The 17,485-nt window shown below is 41.5% G+C and overlaps 1 protein-coding gene across 1 annotated transcript in view; it reads left to right on the top strand.

The window, feature by feature from the left end:
- The first annotated feature begins 8,686 nt into the window (after positions 1 to 8,686).
- The window catches only part of ADAMTS14 (ADAM metallopeptidase with thrombospondin type 1 motif 14), a 120,780-nt gene continuing 111,981 nt past the window's right edge, over positions 8,687 to 17,485 (top strand). Inside the window, exons 1-2 of the mRNA XM_075258166.1 lie at positions 8,687 to 9,261; positions 10,183 to 10,571. Of these exons, the coding sequence (XP_075114267.1) occupies positions 9,177 to 9,261; positions 10,183 to 10,571 (474 nt within the window). The 5' untranslated portion in view covers positions 8,687 to 9,176. The remainder of the gene's footprint in view (positions 9,262 to 10,182; positions 10,572 to 17,485) is intronic.

Genomic DNA, 17,485 nt, shown 5'->3' with positions numbered 1-17,485 from the left:
ATGGGGAGATGTAAGATTATACATTCATGAACAGCTGCTCTACACCATGCATTGATAAGAAAAAAAAATAACCATTTATTTTTTTTATATGGAGCTGTAGCAAACAATTTAATTTACATATAAGGATATTAAAAATCACATAGCTGAAAAAAGAGGCCACATGGTTCACTACAGGATGCAGACAGGCCCAAGTGCCATATGATGACGGTGGCATTAGGTGCACAATACTGATGATGCAACCTGCACAGATGTTGGGGGCCTGATCACCTTAAAGAATGCTTTCAACTATTAAATTAAATATTTAAATTGTAGGTAAATGGCTAAGCTAATGTATCTCATGGATAGCGATTACTGGTGGATTTTTGGAGAGATGCTTTATGCTGAGATATGAGAAAATAAATGGCCCAGGAGCCCTTAGCAGTCTGTGTCCACTGCTACCTGGTGATACTGGGGGTAATTTATGTAAGTTTATGAACGTTTGTGAACTTGATAGATGTGTCTTTTTTTAACCAAAATAAGTGTGTGACTATGTAGCTTTAAAATAAAGAGAAAAGTAAAACAGCTGGAACGACATCATTTTCATGGGGGTGAATGAAAGGCAATACATAAACATCCAGCTAAATATCTGATACATTACATGTTTGTTGCTAGTGTTTGACTAACCTGGCAGCTGAGATGAAGTCATGGTGTGAAGGTGCATGTTACTGAAAAATATCCAACAAGAGCCAGCTGGCCCGAGGCATGAGGTCATGCTCTCAGAAGTATTGACAAATGTACTTGGCCAGTTTCTCTGAAATGACACACTAGAAAAGTACACACATGTACATTGGTGACAAAAGTTTAGAAAAACAGACTTAGCCAAAGCAAAAATACAGATGTATCTACATTTCTGTGGCAATGTCCTCACTTGAAAATGTCATGTCAGCAACAATAAAAAAAAAAAAAAAAAATACACTGTGATAAGAAAACACCTTTATTTTTTATTTCTTTTTGGTGTAGTTTATTTTGTCATGACCCTACTTTTATACCAGCTGTAGTAGTCTAAAGAAAACATTCATCACGAAAGCTCAACATATTATACTTTGAAAATCTGCCATAGAGAGACATGGCCAAAATAATCAATTTCCATCAAATATTTTATTTGGTATCTACTAGAGATGAGCGAACACTAAAATGTTCGAGGTTCGAAATCCGATTCAAACAGCCGCACACTGTTCGACTGTTCGAACGGGTTTCGAACCCCATTATAGTCTATGGGGGGAAATGCTCGTTTCAGGGGTATGCAACATTCGATAAAATTCTACTTACCAAGTCCATGAGTGAGGGTCGGGCTGGATTCTTCTCCCTGCGCAGCGTCCCCGCATCCTCTTCCGGCCTTGAATTCACTCTGCTAGGCATCGGGCCTAGGCAGAGCCGACTGCGCATGCGCGGGCATGCGCAGTCGGCTCTGCCCAGGCCCAATGCCTAAGCAGAGTGAATTCAGAGCCGAAAGAGGACGCGGGAACGCTGCGCAGGGAGAAGACTTCTAAAGGTAAGAGAAGAACCAGCGTTGATTGGCAATGTATAGCATTCTGCCAATCAACGCTGGTTCTGCATCGAATCCTAACTTTGAACAGCTAGTAGTGTTCGATCGAGTATGAGTATTTCGAATACCGTAGTATTCGATCGAATACCTACTCGATTGAATACTACTCGCTCATCTCTAGTATCTACCATATCTTATTTCATATGTAATGGAACAAAACTGTATCTCATCTCAACTGGATCTGTATCAAAAATTGCATTTTATTTATTTAAGGTCTGTTCACAGGATGCAGTGCTGTATGGCATCTGCTGTTCCTGTAGGGTGCGGTGGCCCATAGCCTCATAGCTGTACTGCAGTGGTGGTCATCATGTCATGCCACACAATAGAGTAGGGATCCACTACACAGAGGTACGCCATGAAGTGGCTAATGTCCATGTTCGTTCTTTTTTTTTTTCTCTAAAAAGGTTCCTGAGTAGTTGTTCCTCTTTCTATTTGTCCTTAGAAATCCCAGTCTTCATACTTAGCAACCAAGAGCCTTGATTTTCCACATTTATGCATTAGGGTTGTATCTTAACCTATGAAATATTCAGTAAAAAGTAAACCGCTAAGGGGAGTCCTGCAAGCTTTTGATAGATTATAAAGAAAAGAGGTTGCAAGTTCCTACAAGGTAGTCCCAAACTCAGCAAGTTTTTGGGCTCTCCTCAGTTAGGCTCTGTTAATTCAACAAGAATTCTTGGGAAGAATATGCAAAGCTAATGAGATGCAAATACATCAAAACAGCTGTCCTTGGCTGAGAGACTGTATCTGGTAAAATCCCAACATCATTGCAAACAAAGGCCTCTGAGAAGGTTGGCAGGATGTTAAAGGGAGCGCCCTCTATTGGATGTCTTGACTGAGACTCTGTCTTCCCAATTACATCATGGAAGATAGACCTGCACATTCTCAGTCAGCGCCATCTATTGGTGTGCATACTTGAGGCACTGGCATCCTAATTACATCATGGAAGTCAGATTTGCATATTCTTCCCATGTTCCTTTGCACAGTGGAGCGCTCATGGCTTAATAAGACGCCACACACCTAAATGGTGGTTCTCTCCCTATGGAGTGACGATATCCCCTCAACCAAGAATTCTTGAGCATACACCAGGCAATCGCAGCCTGGCAGTATGAATAAAGACTAATATTGAGGGCAATATATAGAGGCTTGAAGAAATGACAATTCGTTTTTGGCTTCTCTACAAGTTTATACATGGTTTGTGACCACAAGTGTAACTGGAAGATACTGGGCCCAAATGCAAAATATGTAATGAGGCCATCTACCTAACTTGTGCCATTTAGAATAGTGGAATATGGTAGAGAGCCCCTTGGGGCCCCTTCAGGTATTTGGGCGTGGTAGCAACTGCTGCACCCCCTAAAGCTATACCCATTGAGATACATATTCTTAATACAGCTGTCACACAATATACATTTATAACCTAACCCCTGTGACTGTGATTACTAGAACAGGGGCCCTGGGCCCTTTGTCTCTCCTTTCTAATTGAGCACAGGGATGCAAACTGTAATAGAATAGCAGTAAAGCATTAACCAAGTCAACACTGTTTGGTGTTAGGTTGGACTCAATCGACCTGTCTTCATCCAACCTAATCTACAGTACTATGTCACTCCATTCAACTTTTATGGGATTGATAGGGACAGTCAAGTAAAGTGCTAGACTTTTTCTATCAGGCGCATGGACATTGAACAAAGTAGCAGGCCTTATGTTTCATTCACACTCCTCGCTACAGTCATGTATTGATCAGTGGTGTTCCCATCAATTATATATTAATCACCTATACTGTGGATATGCAACAAATGTCCAATGTGGCACAACCCCATTTAAAATATACAGTATAGAGCTAAACTGCAGACAAACAAAAGCTCAAACATTTTAAATACAAAAAAAAAGCTTGAACATTCGAGTTCTGTATTTTTTGTGCATCAAGTTACTAGTTTTTTGCAAACTGCATTTCATCAAAGGTTTTAACCTCCAAGCTATAGATAGGTAATGATAATGGATTCAGACAACTTGTCATTGATACTTGTCTCAAGATATGCCTTCTTGACATGCACATTGTCGTAGAAGACTACAGATAGTAAAAGAATTTCAAATAAATAAGACTCCACATGTTTAACAAGCAGTTCTGTAGCCTGAGCACTTACATATTTTTGTCAGCATACCTCCATGTACTTCAAAATAGAAACACAAAATCCTACATCACTGAATGTACAAGTAGGCTCCAAGTCCTGCATAAATTGATATTTAGAAGAGAACTGAATTGGCAATTTATCTCCTACTTAGAGGCCCTGTGATGTCAGTTGACTTTCAGAGGGTCTTTCTTTTATACAAATAGGCTGGTACCCCTGTGCTTAATATGTTTTTGATGGGGCCACAAGGTGGCTCAGTGGTTAGCAGCCTTGCAGCACTGGAGTCCTGGTGTTCAAATCCCGCCAAGGGCAAAAAACCATCTGCAAGGAGTTTGTATGTTCTCCCCGTATTTGCGTGGATTTCCATCCCAAATTCCAAAGACATACTGATTAGGGAAAAAAATGTACATTGTGATCTCTATGTGGGGCTCACAATCTACAAAAAAAAAAATGTTTTTGAGAAGTCAACCTGGTTCCAAAGATATTGGTATAGTTACTTTCGACTACTGATAGAAATGTACTGTAAGGTGAGCAACGTCCACTGCTCCACAGTGATAACTCTAAGCAATGGGATCATCAACTAGACAATACAAGACATAATAACACTAGAGATGAGCGAGTACTGTTCGGATCAGCCGATCCGAAAAGCACGCACGCATTGAAATGAATGGAAGCACCTGGTACTTCCGCTTTGATGCTGGCCGCTTAACCCCCCGCGTGCCAGCTACGTCCATTCATTTCAATGCGTGCGTGCTGTTCGGATCGGCTGATCCGAACAGTACTCGCTCATCTCTAAATAACACCTGACTAACACAGTACAATATATTCTCCATCTTCTTGGATGTGTGACCACTGTCCATTCTATTTGGTGGGTTTCTGGCTCCCATTTTCATAATCAGCATGGAGCTCCAACATTATGATTCTTGTTTGTTACAAACAGGGCCGCCATCAGGAATTTTGGGGCCCCATACAGCCTAAGTGTCTGCCCCTTCCTCCCCCCCCCCCGCCATTTTAAAACTACCTTATTTTGCGTCATACCAATTCTGTATTACATTTCCCTTTATTTAGCAGCATTACGAGGCTTAATCAGATTCTATTTGCAGGTAAAATCTGCTACGTGTGACAGCCCCTATAGAGAGCCAACACCATCTATAAGAGCCCTCCTAATAATTCCTCAGGGTTTATTCACGTTGCGTTTTTTGCCTCCCTTGCCGGGATCCATTGGTAACCAGTCAGAATCAGCTGTCAACTTATCCCTGCACGAAGAAGTGGCCATTAAAAAAAAAGGGGGGCCTGCAGTTCTCCGTGCAGGGATAAGTGGGGAGCGGATTGTGACTGGTTACCAACGTATCCCGGCAAGGGAGGCCAAAAACGCAATGTGAATACTCCTTTAAAGTGAAAGTCCCACCCCCAAACAGGCTGCTATGCTAGTAACATAGCCTACATCATTATTATTCTCCAGCTAAAAACTTATATATTATATATTATTGCCCCAGTTCCCTCTCCGCAGTGCCGCACACCTGATGTCCACCTTCCCCCCCCGTCCACCTTCTAACATCTTTCCATTGCCCCCTGTACCCATACCTCCCAACTTTTGAAGAACCAAAAGAGGGACAAAATGTGCGGTGCGCTTTGTGCGCCGTGGGAAATTTAGCCCCACCCACTGTTATGTTGACTCCGCCCACTCATTAATTTTCCATTTGCCCGCACACAGTATAATCCTCCTACAGTCACCCATAAATTATTTGTCCCCCCTCCGTCTCTCCCCCAGCTTCATATACACCCTTCATCTCTGCCCCCAGATTCATGTCCTCACATCTCTGCCCCCAGATTCATGTCCCCTCCATCTCTGCCCCCAGATTCATGTCCCCCTATCTCTGCCCCCAGATTCATGTCCCCCATCTCTGCCCCCAGATTCATGTCCCCCCATCTCTGCCCCCAGATTAATGTCCCCTCCATCTCTGCCCCCAGATTCATGTCCCCTCCATCTCTGCCCCCAGATTCATGTCCTCTCCATCTTTGCCCCCAGATTCATGTCCCCCCATCTCTGCCCCCAGATTCATGTCCCCCCCATCTCTGCCCCCAGATTCATGTCCCCCCATCTCTGCCCCCAGATTCATGTCCCCTCCATCTCTGCCCCCAGATTCATGTCCCCTCCATCTCTGCCCCAAGATTCATGTCCCCTCCATTTCTGCCCACAGATTTATGTCCCCTTCATCTCTGCCCCCAGATTCATGTCCCCCCATCTCTGCCCCCAGATTAATGTCCCCTCCATCTCTGCCCCCAAATTCATGTTCCCTCCATTTCTGCCCACAGATTTATGTCCTCACATCTCTGCCCCCAGATTCATGTCCCTCCATCTCTGCCCCCAGTGTCATGCCGTCCTCTCCTTCATCTGCCCCCAGTTTCACGTTCCACATTACACTTACCTTCTCCTTCGTTCCCCCGCTGCTCTCTGCGCGCCTCTCTCTCTTACTGGCGCACAGTTGTAGACGCGATGTGAAGTCATCACATCGCGTCTACACTGCCGAATAGCCGGCGGCAGCGGCGAAGTGAGGAGCTGACACAGGTCAGCTCCTCGCTTCAGCGGCTGAAGCGAGCTGACCTGTCTCAGCTCCTCGCTTCGCCGCTGCCGCCTCTCTCGCTGACACATATGCGGCTGAGCCGGAACCTCGCTTCAGCCGCGTATGTGTTCAACTCAGATCTGCGGACGCAGATCTGAGTTGAAACAGGACATACAATGACTGCTGCCGGTGCCAGGGGTGGTATCTTTTATTGAAATCCTTCAATTTTCACTCTGATTAATAAGAATAGTAATAGACAGATACTTGCCAATTCTGTAGGGGGGTTTCTTTGTAACAGTCACCTCATTTACATCACAAACATGATTACAATAAAAGAAAACACGCATGTAGGTAAACCCATTGACCCATCATTGCTTCAACTACTGACAATAAATGATGAGCTTCTCTTACTCCCTGCACAGAGCATTCCTATAAGACTTTCCCATGGATCTCAGTAAGGGCTCGTTCACATTTGCGCCTGGCACTCCATTCTGCAGGTTTCCGTTTCCTGCACAAAACAGGGCAGGAGACAGAAACCTGCCGACATCTTTCAAACCCATTCATTGGGTTTCGGAGAGCATAAAACGCTCACCGGCGCTCACAGTTGGACTCTGCATGACAGGTTTCCGTCTTCTGCATGCAGAAGATGGAAACCTGATAACGGAGTTCAGACACTGGTGTGAACCCAGCGTAACCTGATTCTTGTCTATTGCTGCCTATGACCATGAGACTGCTGTAAAGCATATCACTAAATGCTGTTAAGAGAAGCAGAGGAGAAGCTCAGGCAAGAGGGTAGACCCATTATAAAGTACAGAAAATAGAATTAAAAGAGATACAAATGGTGTCCATTATTATAAAACTGAAAGTGGCCGATAAAACAGTGAACACAGGACTTTTTTGTCTGGTGATTTTAGGCAGAAACTCTGACGCAAGTGTGACTGTAACCCTAGACAATATTTCATCTGTTTATAACATATAAATATAATTAGTGATATATCCCCTTTAAAGTAAAAATTAGAGCTGCAAAATTTATATATCATAAAATTAACTTACGATGCACAGATCAATAAACAGAGGGCAGGCACACCAGAAATACAACTTGTGTGGTTGCTTCGGAGCCCTGATACAAAGACAAATAACAGTACTTTCTGCTATCTTTTAGAGAGAGGGGATTGTACAGGATTAGAAAAACATGGCTACTTTCTTCCATAAACAGTGCCATATCTGTCCACAGGGTATATCTGGAATTGCAACTCTGATTTATTAACCTCAATGAAATTGAGCTGCAATACCAGATACAACAGGTGTGGCGCTATTTTTGTGGAGGATGACAGCCATGTTTCTCAAATCCTGTACAAATCCTTTATTGAACTTCTTGGCTCACTATTGCTGATGCGTTGTACTTCACCCACTCAATTGTGTAACAGAGGGGAATAAAAACCCAATGAAGGAATGCACTCCTTGTATCCCTGATTGATACCAATATGCAAACAAATCCCTTGTTCCTCTTTTAAAACCTGGAAGACTTTGCTGGACTCTTGTACGAGTACTGTATATGTGTTCAGCGACTATAGCCTTAGTAGAGGGTCGCAACCGTCTGGGATACTGTCCGCCAGACTGACTGCAAGACAATAACCCAATAGGTCGGAACTAATAGTTCCCCAAAAACCCAGGTGTGGTGCTCTCCTCACAAAGACATACAAGGACTGTATCTGATGACGAATTGTCCAAACTTTATTAATAACGCATTTCGGGGTATAAACACATTCACTAAGAACATACCCCTTTGTCAGAACGTTGTGCTGTGAAGTATTGGGCTTCCAGTAACCTACTTAACCTGGGTTACTGGAAGCCCAGTACTTCACAGCGCAATGATCTGATGAAGGGGTACGTTCTTGTTGAATGTGTTTATACCCTGAAAAGCGTTATCAATATTAAAGTTTGGAATATTCGCTATCGGATACAGTCCTTGTATGTCATTGTGAGGAGCGCACCACACCTGGGTGTTTGGGGAACTATCAGTTCTGACTTATCGGGTTACCTGCTTAAATTTGATGAATTAATACAGGCAAAATGAAGGAAAAGTTTGAAATACTTTGGAATATATTTGCAAAGTTAGGGAAATTGTTGGGGCTGATCAGCATAACATTTCTACAAAGAGAAATAGAAATCAGTCACCTGAAAAGAAAAGTGGGGAATAAAGTAACATTTTTGTTCAAGTGCCGAAGCATTTTCCTACTGGGAACACTGACCCTATTCTTCACAGTCAAGGTAATGCATGCAGGCTGATTCTGTTTTTACTCCCCCCCCCCCCCCTTCCAAGTTTTCCGGCAAAGTACAGTCTCACATGTGACAGATTTGGGAGACCCCCTCTGTCCAGAGGAGGGACAGAGGGAACCCAGGGTGTGTCTGTTCTACAATGTTACAGATGATGTCAGTATTTGCATCCTCTGGCTGCAGTTGCAATGCACACTGACTATCCAGACCTCCCTCCCTTTTCCACTCTCTTTTTCTCCTCCTCCCTTCTTTCTTTTGCCTTCCTAAATGGATGGGGCTTCTCCTGGATAGGCACAGTTTACAAGGGTCCAAAAAGACTGTATCAAAGCTGCTGTAAGTTTCTCCCCCAGCACTCCAGAGTGTGCCTCTCCTGATCTGTCAATCTGCAGGGCTGCAACAGGAGGAGAACAGATTGTTAAACGCCTGGCTGGCTGGAGAAAATCCTGCAGGATCCTTCTCTCTCTCTCTCCTCTCTCTGAATCTGCAAATGTCCTTCTAACTGATCAAAATAGAGAACATCTAAAGAAGAATAAAGGCCAAGCAAGCTGCACATTTACTGGATACTGTCATCTCAGCTGCTTCTTCTTACCTAGGAAACTATACAAACTCCTCTGCAAGCTTTATCCAATGGATTTTCTTTACATCTATGGGATTGTGTCTTGGTTTTTTACATATTTCTGCTGGCTGACTGTGGGTTCATTTATTTCTAAAGGTAGGATTTTACAATTTTTACATTAAAAGTTTTGCCTGTCCTTTACCAGGGTAGCCTCATAGCTGTGTTAATGCAATGAATGAACAGTTCACATAATATATTTTTACAATTTTTAGACTTTTCAAGTACAGATTTATTTAATCCATCAGATATCTTTAGAATGGTTAAATGCCAAATAAGCCCACCTTGTACTATGCTGACAGATGAGAAAAGCAAGCAGAATGGATTAACTGAGCTACTAGATGTGAAATATCTTTGCCAAATATCTCTGGAAAGGTTTACTTCATTATTTTCTATTATTTCTAACGTTATACTTTATATATTTGCTGGTTTCCATTTAATTCTCATGATGTGCCCGTGTGAATGTATCTAATTTATAGAGAAATGAATACTCTGCATTACCCTGCAAGTCATAGGCCCATGCTAAAGCTCGGACTCCTGCATTGGACATCCAATCCATTTTTTCTTTGTGACTTGTAAATGAATATATGTGAGTTTGTTTTGACAGGTGTCAATAAACTTTCTTCATGCAGATGAGGCTGCAAGTCAAGGCTTTGCTCATTCCCCCCTGGCGGGGAAAGTGTAATAAGAGTATGCAGCTGGGAAAGCTGTAAAATGTTTCTTAGAATACAGGCAAGGGTCGATATTTTACAGCGGTGTTCAGTTTTTTGTGAATGTGTTGCAGCATACAACCATGTTCTGTTTTATAAGGGTCAATATGTTGCCAACAAACGAGCAATGTGTTCCTTTAAAGTATGTCAAAGTAAATGTGTTTGGTGCAAAGATTGGGCTAGTGGTAAAAAAAAAAAAAAGTGTGATCCCAATGTCAACGATGTGATCTCAAGAACCAATAGAATTGCTAACACTCATTTAGGCCACGTTATACCTGAAAACCTCTAAAACTCTTATTTATTCCCATAGACCACTTCTCTGGAAAGCTAAATGAATATGGTGTGGTTGTCCCATTCAGTACAGATCATCTAGGACGATATATTTCCCACGTGGTGTCAGCAACAGGAAGTAGGATGACCTTAAAGCACCCTGGGCAGAGGTTTGCCCGAAGTATTCCTGATCCACCAACAACTCAGTCAGATGATAGGTGCCTGTACTTCAATGTCACGATCTTTGGCAAGCAACTGCATCTACGTTTGAAACCCAATAGAAAGCTGGTTTCTCATGAGGCTACTATTCAGTGGCAGGAGGATTTCCAGGAGGTTTCTCATGACTCTATCCATGCTGATTGCGTATATACGGGAGATATCACAGATATGCCTGGAGGCACGGTGGCTATCAGCAACTGTGATGGACTGGTAAGTCAACTATGAGTACAGTCTTGTGTTCCACAACTTTCCGTATATGTTCATGGGATAGGAATATCTACAACCAAAACCAAAGTGTTGAGATGAAAAGCTGAAAAATGCAGGTACAGTGTTCATGTGTGCCTATAAATATTTTTGGACCATGTTTCAAATGAAAACATTGGTTAATGCATTCCCCATTAATCTTGTGATTCTAAAATAGATACATTTTTATATTTTTAACTTTTCACCAGCAAATCTGCTTCATGGAAGACAGAAATAGTAGTAACATTATTTGATGGATAATTCTGAAACCTCATACTACACTAAACAACTCTAGGGACATAATTTCCTATAGCAGCTAACTGAACTTCATCTGCCGCCAGCTCAACTTGTGCCAAAAATACATTGACTTGTTATTTGCATCTCTGGAAGAGTTATGGGGCTTACATGACATGTCCTATGTATATGACATTCTTGTATTTTCCAGTGCAATTCTCAAAATAGAATATAACTACATTCTAGATAGATGACAAAATAAGCACGTGAAAATCTGTATTGTCATTTCACCTGTTTGTCTGGTGGGCAGGGGCATTGTTTAGGGAGCAATTTGGAGAATGTGCCCCGGCTGCTGGTTATGGGTGATGGTGGTGGTCGGGGTCCCAACAAGACACTTTTATGCATTAAAATTCAGAGTAAAGACCATGAAATGAAACTTTGCTCTGGGGGAAGGAAAGCCTAGCTACAAAGCTACTTGTGGTGGTAATGCCTGAATTTCACATATTATTCTTGGCAGACAAATAGTCTATCAGAAGAGAGGTGAGCACTTGGGATCATATTTGCAATATTGTGTTCCCTATTTATTTGTACAGCTAATTCATGGACCAATATTTCAGATGACCTCATGTAAATTAGCCATGTGCTGTGTTCTCTTCCAGCCTTTGGATTTTGGGCAAGGATCTTGAGCTGAGTAAATGTTGACTTATCTATCCACATCATAAGAGGCATATATATTATTCATATATCCATAAACCAACTGCATTGTTCACTCAGCAACCCAGTGTACCAATCTACTGTACCAACCCATGGCCTCGTGACAATTCAGTTTCAATCTGTAGAAGGAAGCAATATTGATAAATAAATATTAATGGATTGATCATTCCACCCACACAGCCTTACACATTTAACACATATTGTCCATTAGTTATTCCAAGTGGCCATACATGGACAAACAATCTTTGTGTGAACGATCTTTCATAGAAACAAAAATCTTTTGTGTAGGTATGAACAGACAGATTGAAACATGGCCAACTTCTTTCCAGACCAGGATTATGTGCCATCCGCTAAAACGGTTGCTTCTTGTATATTTCAACTAGAAAAATGTTCATAATGGATAACATTGTCTATTTTTATTAACTTTTGGCCTAATGGGTATGGGATCTTATGAACTATAAAGTGTATTAAACCAAAATGAAGCTTGAATGTGTTGGCCAAAAAAAAATTCATAGATGTCAATCCCTGACGTGTATTGACTGTAATCTACCTTAACACTTAACCTTCAAGAATGCTGGATCTTATCAGTTGACAATGGCATGGAGGCAGCTGCTTCCTCTATAAGGACTGTGTGGAAAATATTCAGTGTGATGCAGATACAGTATGCCCATAGGTTCCTAAGATGCCATGGATGCCTGTATGACCTAGGGTAAACCCTGAAGTAGAGAACAATTTGGTTTGCCATTACACATCAATGTATGACATTTAAGATTTTTTTTTCTAGAAAATAGACAACCCCTTTAATCGATGTTCTTCATCTTCTCCAATTATGTTACTGGGTATGATATAAGTAACCAGGTTGTTGTCATGCAACATTTTAAGATTGCATAATAAATACCTATTTAACCTTACTACCACTGGGCAGAACAATGGTTCCAGACTTATTTGGGAATGAGTAAGGTACATCTTCCTAATTATCCCTTGGTCTAAGGCACAGTTATTGAGTTTGTGAGTCTATTTACCTGTATTTCTATAAATACTGTATATTCATGCAGATATTAAGCTATGGATATTCCTACAGACTAGCCAAGTCTTTTAGAGGATTGTATGTCGACTTGTATCTAGATTCTTTCTGTTCTTATGGCATTGAGTTTCATTACAACACTTCTGGGGGTAAGCATTAGAGATGAGAACATTTTTCAAAAATTTGATTCGGCCGGTTCGCCAAACTTTCCAAAACAATTCGATTCAAATTAATTTGTGGCGAATCGCGTTAAATAACAAATATTTCCGGGCTACTGAGAGCCTGTATAGTGGTGAAATAACACTGTACCCCAGTTGTTTAAATTACACAGGTATGATCTATTGCAAACTTGCAATGAGGAGCAGTATAATGGCAGGCAGTGCAGCAAGGTGTAGTAGGATTGTTCCTATTAACCAGGCTGTAAACACCCCAAATGAATCCTGTTCTGCTTCAATACTCTGTATAAATTCCTCCCTATCCTTTCCCTACACTTCTAATGTTCTTTCCCTGAACTTTGATTGAGCAAAATATTAGTTTTCAAGTCTTTCTACCACTTTCGCTAGCGCCTGCTGAAGTGTTTCCCTGCACTAAGTACACTGAAAATGACTGAATCCAACATGGCGGACGATATTTATGGGGCTGTGATATCAGAGGGCTGGCTGGCTGCTGATTGGCTGCACACATGTCATTGTGGTTGATTCAGAGTTCCCACAGTTCCTTGCTCCATGTCCTAACATGTGCAGCAGCCATTTTAGAAAAAAATGTGACTCGTTACCATGAAGTGTGAGGAAATCTGGATTTGATGCGAATATTTCCTGAAATTTGGATCAAATTCCATTTTGTCCGCTTTGATTCGCTCGTCTCTAGTAAACATGTAATTTCCAGGAATCTAAAGCATCTTAGGAGGCCAGTATACGGTGACCATTGACCATAGCACTCCTTTAAGGGATGGAAGGCTTTTCAACTAACTCGTTGAATCCCTTGAATTTGACAGAGGAAAGTTTAGCCAAATTCCATTTGTCAGAATGTGGAACAATCAGTCTGTCGTACAATTTCCCACGCTTCACACTGCAAGTTCTATAAACTAGGAAAAATATGACAGAGGCATTGACCATAAGAACAGTAGCTTTATATCATGTCAAAACGACTGCCTCAATCTACACACTAGTGCTCTTTTAACAAGACCCTTCACTAAGTTATTACATAGATAGGTATGCAGAAGTGTTAAAGGGGATCTGCCCCTATAACTAATATGTCTGATTTGGTAAAGAATTATATTTTTCATGTCACTTTGGCTCTTGTTTTTCTCTACATTGTACTGCTCCTCTGCTATTTCTCCTAGAAATGTGTGAGTAATTTGATAAGTGGGTGTTACCATTTTCCTTATCAAAGGGGTGTGTCTCCACTGATTGGAAACAGAATGTGTAGGGACACCCCCACCCACATGGTGACATCCAGGTGTCTGTCTATTCAGAACTTTCTGGAAGGAATAAGAATGGAATGACACAACACAAAGTTATTAGAAAAGAGAATAACTTGCAGAAGCGCAGTTTTTGTTGGCTACCGCAGAAATGCCGTTGAAGAAAAAAAAAAAAAAAACATTGCATTTTACAGTATCAGCAAAGTGAATGTGGTTTTGGTTAATCCTGTTCTCCGGAAGGGAGCTAACATCTCATCCATTTGGTCATATGGCCAGCCCAATTCAATTGATTGTGGGTTGATTCCAGAAGATCAGCTGCTGTCTTATGGTGCTGGTATAAAAGTTCTCACTTGTGGCAATATGTTCCAAAATGATTGCAAATAAAATAGGTGTATAAAACAACAATTATATCATAGTTAGGAAAAAGGGAAAAATGGAAAAGTTATACTCAGCCCTCCTGCAGTAGCCCTTCAATATTTCTTTGAAGTCCGATATCCACCATGTATCTGCGAACTTGCCCGGATGAAAAACTCCCTCGGTACGGAGTTGAATGACAAAAGTAAGTGTGGAGGAATCATCCAGCAACGAAACCAGGATATGACTTTGAGAAAGGATAGACATATCCGAAACGCGTCAGTCTGACGCAAGCTTTTTTATTCCTTGTAGACTGCATGCTTTATTTTTTGATATATTTTTTACGAACATGAAATAAAGAAAGGAATTGATTTCATATCCTGGTTTCGTTGCTGGATGATTCCTCCACACTTACCTTTGTATAAAACAACAATACATTCTCCATCCACAGTGAATTTCAAAATTGCATTCATAAAGATAGAGCTGTAGAGAGCACAGAATTTGTGGCTGTACCCGAGTCTTATGGAGGACTTTTCACCACCTCCACCAATTTAAGCTCTTAGCATTTGGTAATACGCACCGCTCCACTTATTTCAGCACAGTGGAATTTTTGTTCCCCACCATTCCTGAGCAACAACCACAGGTAATGTTGATGTCTGATGTGCTATTTAATCTCTGTAATGTCAAGAGGGTGGTGTCAGGCTGGGGGTGTGATTCAGAGCTCCAATCAGAGGCAGCCAATGTCAGAACTCAGAATCACACCCCTTACCTGCTCCTGCCTGACACTGCCCTCCTACAAGTACAGAGTCTAAATAGCATATCAGGCACCAAAAGTGGGTGTGCTCAAGAGAAAATTCCATCTGAACCAGAATCAATGTAGAAGTAACTAGTAAATGATATCAACAGCCAGACTTTGTTGGAGGTGGTGAAAGGTCCTCTTTAAAGGAGCCCAAATTTTGGGCCCAAGAGTCTCAAGTTATACATCACTTGTAAGAATGCACTAGCAGGATAAAAATATATAAATTCAAGCAAGTATAGAATTTTTATGATGATAGATACTATAAAGGGATTAGGTCATGTTAAACAAGCAGTCTAGCCTGAAGGCAGCTTGTTACACAGCAAGAGAAGCTCAGCAGATTAATATATAATGCTATGGGAAAAAATCAGCATACCTTGTATTTAATTAATAGAAATTTGTATATTGTGGTCTTAAAGGCCTAGTGGGCATTCCTAATATGTAAGGGCAAGTTTGTATGTTTCTAAACATGTTTATGCAGGGCAGACTATCAGTTACTGACTATGAGCATCCACTGGACTCCTAAACCAGAACTCACAGGGACTTCAATCATTCAATTGTTTTGTTCAATCATTTACAAATTGTCTTGAATCTTTTCTCACAAAGCTGCTCAACTTCTCCTGCTCAATATTTTTTTTTTTTTTTTACGCTTAAACGGGTTTTATTAAAGATTTTTCAAAATAATACAGAACAAACAACAAACATGAAGTCGAGCAATAATGAAAGAACATAACAGTCCGCGGACAGGGAGGCCAAAAAGACCCCCCTCCGCACAAGTCAAATACAGCCCAACGAGAAAGGGAAAAAGGGAAAAGGAATAGACAAGAAACAAACAAACAAACACAAGATGAAGACTAAAAGAACCACAACGGAAGCAAAAGAAGAAAAGAAGAAAAGGAGAAGAAAACAGACGGCCATGTCACACTCAAGCAAAGGCAGAAGAGAAGGCAGACGACTCCTGGAACATAACCCAGGGACGCCAACGAAGTTCAAACTTGGAATAGTCAGGGGAATCTTCCGCCACCAAGGTCTCCATCCGCTGAATAAGAAGGAACTCCTGGAGGAACTCAATCAAGGAGGGAGGGGTAGGGCTGCGCCAGTGTCTGGGGATGACGGTCCTGGCGGCCACGAGAAAGTGCCCCAGGAGGTCCCTCTTAATCTCCGACAGCTTACCAGGGATAACCGACAGAAGTGCCAGCTGGGGAGAGACAGTCACCGAGCGCCCACTGACCCTGGAATACAAAGAAAACACCGCGTCCCAAAAGGGGCGCAGAACGTCACAGTCCCACCATATGTGCAACATAGTACCCCTAGCGGAGCCACAGCGCCAACATAAGTCCGGAACAGCGGGAAAAATCCTATGGAGAAGCACTGGACACCTATACCACCGGGACAGAATCTTATAATTCCTCTCCTGAGCACTACAAGGGAGGGCCAGCTTGTGAGAGAGCAAAAAGGACCGGTCCCAATCCGCAGATGACAACTTCTCCTGCTCAATATTTTTTTTTTTTTTTTTACAGAAAGTCAGTGGTCATATTTGCGTGCTCAGTGGATGCTGCTGTTCTATCGCTAAGCTACACAAAACTCACAGACATTCTGCTAAGTAAAGAAGCCCATAGTACAACATTATCTATTGACACCTAATCTACCATTGGAAGCTGTGAGCTCATAATTCACAATCCCACACATTGTCTGGAGTGGTGTAAACTACACTATCCTCAACCTCTGGAAAATAGGAATAGTATCCTAAGGAATGATTAGTGATGTTGCACCATCTGGTCATCAAACAGATGGTTCTGGGATCGGTATATACTAGTGGAATGCTTTATGTCTGAATTTACTAAGATGACGTTTGGTGGAGAAGAAATAATGGCTGGTCCGGTTTTTATAGTTTGTCTGAGCTACTTGCTCCAATAAAGTAAAAGTATATCATAAAGATGAGATTGTATTTAACTTTATGAAAACAGATTTGGAAAACTCTTTGCTCTATAACCATGACAGTACATGAAGCAATTAAGAGGTTAATAATTTGCCAAATCTGGTGTGAAAGAACTTAACTGGCCAGTACAGCCCTGACCTCGAAACCAAAGACTTTTGGGATTCATTGGAATCTTGACTGTGAGCCAAGTTTTATCACATAACCTCAGGCTTGAACCTTCAATAACGCTCTTGTAGGTGAATGAACAGAATTCTGGTAGCCATGTTTGAAAATCTAGTGAAACGTCTGCATAACTCATGGAGGCTGGAATAGCAGTAAAAGGGGCACCAAATCTATATTAAATACTATATTTTTTGCAATATATATTGCAAAGAGATGTTTAATGGGGAATTAATGAATG

This window comes from Leptodactylus fuscus, chromosome 10 (genome assembly GCF_031893055.1).
Source record: "Leptodactylus fuscus isolate aLepFus1 chromosome 10, aLepFus1.hap2, whole genome shotgun sequence".
NCBI lineage: Eukaryota > Metazoa > Chordata > Amphibia > Anura > Leptodactylidae > Leptodactylus > Leptodactylus fuscus.
The sequence above is the reverse complement of the archived record's forward strand: the minus strand, read 5'-3'. Positions and strand labels throughout refer to the sequence as shown.